The sequence below is a fragment of the Perca fluviatilis genome, chromosome 11 (assembly GCF_010015445.1).
Source record: "Perca fluviatilis chromosome 11, GENO_Pfluv_1.0, whole genome shotgun sequence".
Classification (NCBI taxonomy): domain Eukaryota; kingdom Metazoa; phylum Chordata; class Actinopteri; order Perciformes; family Percidae; genus Perca; species Perca fluviatilis.
In genome coordinates, this window is record NC_053122.1 from 33,723,922 (window position 1) to 33,729,921 (window position 6,000).

General features: G+C 45.3%; 1 protein-coding gene across 3 annotated transcripts in view; it reads left to right on the forward strand.

The window, feature by feature from the left end:
• The window catches only part of ccdc18 (coiled-coil domain containing 18), a 28,009-nt gene extending 22,290 nt beyond the window's left edge, over positions 1 to 5,719 (forward strand). For all 3 annotated transcript variants that reach the window (XM_039816500.1, XM_039816501.1, XM_039816502.1), the window contains 3 exons: positions 1,375 to 1,797; positions 2,244 to 2,996; positions 5,368 to 5,719. In XM_039816500.1, coding sequence (XP_039672434.1) covers positions 1,375 to 1,797; positions 2,244 to 2,996; positions 5,368 to 5,388 — 1,197 coding nt within the window. In that variant the 3' untranslated portion in view covers positions 5,389 to 5,719. The remainder of the gene's footprint in view (positions 1 to 1,374; positions 1,798 to 2,243; positions 2,997 to 5,367) is intronic.
• Positions 5,720 to 6,000: the final 281 nt, after the last annotated feature.

A 6,000-nucleotide genomic window follows, 5' to 3' on the forward strand; every position in this document is an offset into this window, starting at 1 on the left:
ACAATCTTTATGATAACAGGAGCCTATCATTTCTGTAGCCTTCTCCGAAACACCAGTCTCCCTGAACACCTTTTTCTTGACTCACTTTCCCCTCTCCACACCGCTGTCTTCGGACAAAAAGTCACTTGCTGTGATCGATAACGTTGTTAGACACTTTTAGTAACAATCTGAGCCTGTCAGTAGCAAACAAAACTCCCTTTTAGTGGACACAAATCAAGGCTGCACAATTGTCCCATTAGGTTACATTGCAGCTCGGTTCGCGCCGGCTCGCCGCTGCGATCTCGCTCAATACTGGATCCATCCAGGTTGAAAAAAAAGGTAGTTACCCTTTAACCGTATCTGTTATAATTTGGTGGCCCCCCTGCAGTGACTCTGAGGACCACTTAGGGGTCCCGGACCCCCTGTTGAAGATCTTTGATCTCATGCATTCAGTCAGTCTATCGAAATAGAGACAGCTAAACAAGTCCAGTTTCAGTTGTTCAGCAAGAACTTCAACTTTATTGATATCGTCCCAGAGGGGGAATTTGTAAGGCACACATCAACAAGAGACAACGAAAGGAAATCTACATTAAGTGGAGCGCTGAATAATAAGCACATGAAATACATAAATCACATAATTTAGTAGTTAAAAGTCCTACAATCCATAATTAAGGTGTCAGTTCTCCTTTCATAAAACGCTAGTGCAATAAAATCCAGATAAATAATACAGACCTCCTATAAAAGCGATCATCAATCACTAATAAAATCTGAGGAACAAGTACTATCACAAATAAAACTACAACCAGTCCCTACAAAACCAGTAAATCAATAATAGGACAAAAATGGACCATAATGCCCTATATACACACACTTAAAAAATACCATAGACACAAAAATCCAACCAATAAATAGGTAGCAACTAGACTTGGCTCTTGATGCTAATTGTTCAGAAGAATTCCAGGCAGGAATGCTTCTATTTGCCTCTCTCCATCTACGTGATAAAGGTCTTGTGGATTGGCCATTGGTCATCGCTTTCGTTCCCTTTTCGTATCTTTCTTTTCCTCTTTTTTTTGTTTTTACAAACCTCATGACCACAGTGGGAGTTCCTTATTTTTTTCCCCCAACAATTCAGTTTCTCTTTGTTTGAGCTCACCCCTCCCACACACTGCTGATAACATCTCAATTCCTGCCGAAAGTTTTGATGGCGCTGTTTATCTACTTCCTTGTCCTGCTATAACCTTTGGCATTATGTGATTACATCAAAAGGAGCCGTATCATTTTCTTATCAGAGCAGCACATCAAGCTGCACACCAGCCTGTAAAAACCAAACTTGTCTCATCTGTCTGTTTTCCCTCCCTCCCTCCCTCCCTCCCTCCCTCTCTCCCTCTCGCCCAGCTGGAGTCCCTGCAGCAGAGTCGAGGCCAGCTCCTCAAAGTCTCGGAGCAGATCTCCTCCACCATGCTGTCCTCCCAGGAGCAGCTCGCCGCTAAACTTCAGCAGAGCCAGAACCAACTCCAGGAAGCCAAAACCCAGCTGGAACAAACTAGGATTGAGTTGGATCGCACCCGGAACCAAGCCGGCCACCTCCAGACAGAGAGAGACCAGTTTCAGACGCAGCTCCTTCAGAGTAAAACCCAGCTGGAGCAAAGCAGGGTTCTGTACGAGCAGGCCAGAGCTCAGAACAGTCCCCTCCACGGCCAGCTGGAGCAGCTCAGCACCCAGTTAAATCAAGCCCGAGTCCAGGCCGCTCAGCTCCAGACTCAGCTCCAGGCCTCCAACAAGTCCATGGAGACCTCTAAGGAGTCCCTGCTCATCAAGGTAGACGTCTTTGTGAGTGTAATGCAAGTTGTGTTTTAAATTAGAGAGACCCTCTGTTTGGGTGCCCCTGCTGTAAGAAAATGTGTCCTCTCGTGTTCATTTTTCATTATCATTTATTTTATTTATTTATGTTTTATTCAATTAAATTAGTGTCAGATCACAATTCCCCACGAGCGAGCATTTGGTGCAACAGTGGCGAGGAAAAACTTCCTTTTAGGCAGAAACCTCAGAGACACAGATACAGATGAACATTCTATGATTCATAACAATTACAGCAGTTGGCATGATGTGCCGTGGCACTTATAGTAACAATAAGGAGAATAAAACGATGACTAGAAATACTAGTTGTAGCAGTGCAAGGCGTCGAGCAGGACCGCGGCAGCAGAAAAAGGGAAAAAAAGAGTTGTATCTGAGAACAAGACGTTTGTGTCCTTGTCTTCCTGCAGGAGTCTGAGGTGACCCGTCTCCACGCCAGGATCTCCAGCCTGGAGCGAGCTGCTGACCGCCAGCACCTGTACAGCCACACCCTCTCCCTCCCCGCGCTGCACACGCTCACACACCCCGCAGCGAGCTCCTCCTCCGCTCTCTCCCCTTCTTCCTCCCCCCAAAAGCTCCGAGCAACTCTCCCCTCTTCTCAACACCCTCACTCGACTCACCTCCTCTCCCCGACACACACACGAACGTGCTCCTCTCCCCCCGCTCACACTCACCTCCAGCCTGAGAGCCTCCAAACGTGCGACTGGCTGCGGGGCAGCAGCATCGACTCCTCCCTGGACGTCCCTCCCAGTCTGAAGGCTACGCTGAGGGAGGCTTTGAGCAAGCACGCGTGGGAGTCCTCCTCCCCCTCCGTCTCTTTTCCTTCAGTGGACCACAGCTGGCAGGGCCTCAGCGCAACGGACGCCACGGCAACCTCAGACCTCTCCTTCAACCCCCTCACGTACTTGGCGGACAGGCAAGAGGACAGAAGCCTCAACATGGACACTGCCTCCATGCAGGAGGGAGATGAGGAGCAGGCCAGTGAGTCGAGGAGGGAGTCTGTGTGCACTCTGGTGGGCCCGGGGGAGGAGGAGGGGGGGGCGGATATGAGTTCACTCACAGGGATGCTGAGGTTTGTTAATCAGACGTTAGCCATGCAGGAGGACCCTTCTTTATGGAGCTCCACAGGGCTATCGCAGAGTGGACGCAGCCTCGCTCCCCAGGTAACAACCTCCCCCCCCCTCCCCCCAGCCCTGGCTGATACACACAATGATTAGTCGGTTCATCAACGAGTCAGATCGACGGGAGCTTCATTTTGCAACTATTTTGATAATTGTTTGTTTTAATTCTTTTTTTTTAATGCTTCTCCAATGTGAGGATTTGCTCATCTCGCTGTTTTTACATCAGTGTAAATTGAATATCGATGGGTTTTGTAATTTGTAAGTTATTTGAAGATAACTACCTGGGCTCTGGAAAAATGAAAATGGGCATTTATCACTTGCTTCTAAGGGCTCCTGCACACTGTCTGCGTGGGCGGAGCGTGTCACCTGCGTGGCGTTTTTATTTCGGCTCCCATGTTAACAGGTTAGAGCCTGCACACTGGCTGCGTGACACGCACGTCTCAGGCCGCGCCAAAAAAGCATGCATGCTAGAAATAGGGCCGACGCCTTTTTATCACGCGACACGTGTAGGAAGCGTTTTCAGGCAAAATAGAATACGAAAAAAAATGTATATGTCGTTTTGACACAAATGCATATTAATAAATGACATTTGAAAGTCTCTAGGTTTTGACATAAATGCAGATATAAATGTAATTAAAAAAATAATAATAAATAAGTATCAATTTTCAAATATTGTCAATACAGAACGAAATATTCTTTAGCCTATTTTGCCGTCAATACTGCCAGTATATATTTATGTTTAACATGAAGTATACTACTGCTTGAGCAGCAGCGCCGCGTCAGACACGTTTCTGGTGTGCAAAGACATAGAAAACGCCACGCAACTGACACGCAACCGAAACGCCGCCACACAGGCAGCGCACAACCGGCCTAACATTTATAGACTATACAATTAATCAAGAGAACAATTGACCAAATTCATTTTACGATTTTCACTCCTGTATGCAGTGAGGCGCTCGCAGCGTTGAGCACGGCTGTGGTACAGGAGAGCAGCGCTGCGGCACTAGCATGCTGACGGGAACAAAATACAGTAGAGTAAAGAATAGAAAAAAAAAACATACTTAATTATTATTTATTAAGAGTTTAACACTGAAAAGCTCACTTTGTGTGCTTCATCTGGACTGTGTCGGTTTAGATTGACAGGTCTGGGACCACGTTTTGATTCCAATGTTGCTAAACTTGATTGAAGTGATTGGTGCACAAAAAAATACATGACACGATCTTCTTCTTTTTCTCAACTTAGCTCCACCCACTTCACTGACTTTAAAATGTTGAGTTCATGTTGGACCCCATCACTACACCAGTACATAGAAAGAAGAAGCTGATTGAGAAAAGCGATTTCATGTTTGTTACTGTAGAAATCAGTATTATATAAGATAGATTTTTTTTTATTGTCCCGAAGGAAATATGTCTTGGACAAACAAACAATGTCTGCTGTTTAAAGAATTCAACACAGCATAGTGCATACATACTGTACATACACACATACATCAAGTACACAGACACAGACTGTTGCATCACTCTGCATGGACATGCTCATGTTGCATGCAGAGACTGCCACTAGCCAACAAATTTGCACACTGCCCGTTGTACAACACATCATAATCATACCTGCAAAGTAGTCGCTTTTTGGCGAAAATCGCCGTTTTGAATGGGAAAATGTCATCCGTGTAGATCCGAAGAGTTTTTATTTTGGGGGGGGGGGGTCATTAAGGTGAGCTGCCTTATCAACATAAAATTCTGATAAAAGAAAAGTAAATATGTACATGTGTGTGTTTAAAGGAACACGCCGACTTATTGGGACTGTGTCTTATTCACCGTGTCCCCCAGAGTTAGATAAGTCCATACATACCCTTCTCATCTCGTGTCGTAACTCTATCTGACGCACCCACCGCTAGCCTAGCTTAGCACAGATCCTGGAGGTAACCGGCTCCATCTAGCCTACTGCTCCCAATAAGTGACAAAATAACACCAACATTTTCCTATTTACATGTTGTGATTTGTAGAGTCACAGCGTGTACAAATAACAAGGTCACATGAGACACAGCCGTCTTCTAACCATATTCATACTGGGAACTATATTCTCAGAAGGCAAAGCACTGCTACTTGGGCGGAGTGATGAGCACAACACCTGAAAACCACCGTTGTTACTCTCTGCTCCTCACCACGGGGCTTCTTGGGTGCTGCGAGCAAATCACTCCACCCAAGTAGCAGAAGTAGCAGTGCTTAGGACACGCACGGAGATGAGAAGGGTATGCATGGACTTATCGAACTCTGGGGGATACGGTGAATAAGCTGAAGTCCCAATAAGTCGGCGTGTTCCTTTTTTAAGATAAAAGCAGCATATATGTAAAGCTTCCAGAGTTGTAGCGTTGGTGTGTCACTGATGGACATTTTTCTTTTCCCTTTTTAGACAGACGTCAAGGAGACATGAAGCTGTGTTGCCAAGGAGACATTGGAGAGGAGCTGTTTACATTGGTGTCGTCCTTGTGTCCGTGTACATCTAATATGTACATTCATTAACCCCTCTCCTTTAGTCAGTCCCGTTGGTGTGTGTTATTGAAGTCAATCTGCAATATTGTCTGCCAGGGAAAAGATAAATGATGCGTTTAGATGACCACTACTTTCCAGTCTGTACATGATCAACTGTGATGTTGTTTTATACAGTATAAATGTAGCATTTCATGTTGTATCTTTTCCTAGCCAATATTTATATATCTTTTTAATAAGTTAAGTGAATTAAATGGGTTTTTTTTATACAAGTATTTTGTCTATGACTGTGATTCTTAGTTATTCTCCAGGGAAATGTAAAAGGCTGCTTTCACTAACCTCTGTTTGGATGTCCCCATGCTGTTACTGACTGCAGAGTCGTGTTACCAGAGCAACTGGCAGCTTCCTGTCCAGGAGAAGAATTATTGGTTATACCAAAGCCGGTCTACGGAAAGCCTTTCAACTCCCTATTCAGCCCCATTGTACCGAATTTGGTTGCAGTTCCACCAGAGTTCCACTGGGGGTGATTGCGGTCCAGTGCAAAATGAATGGGACT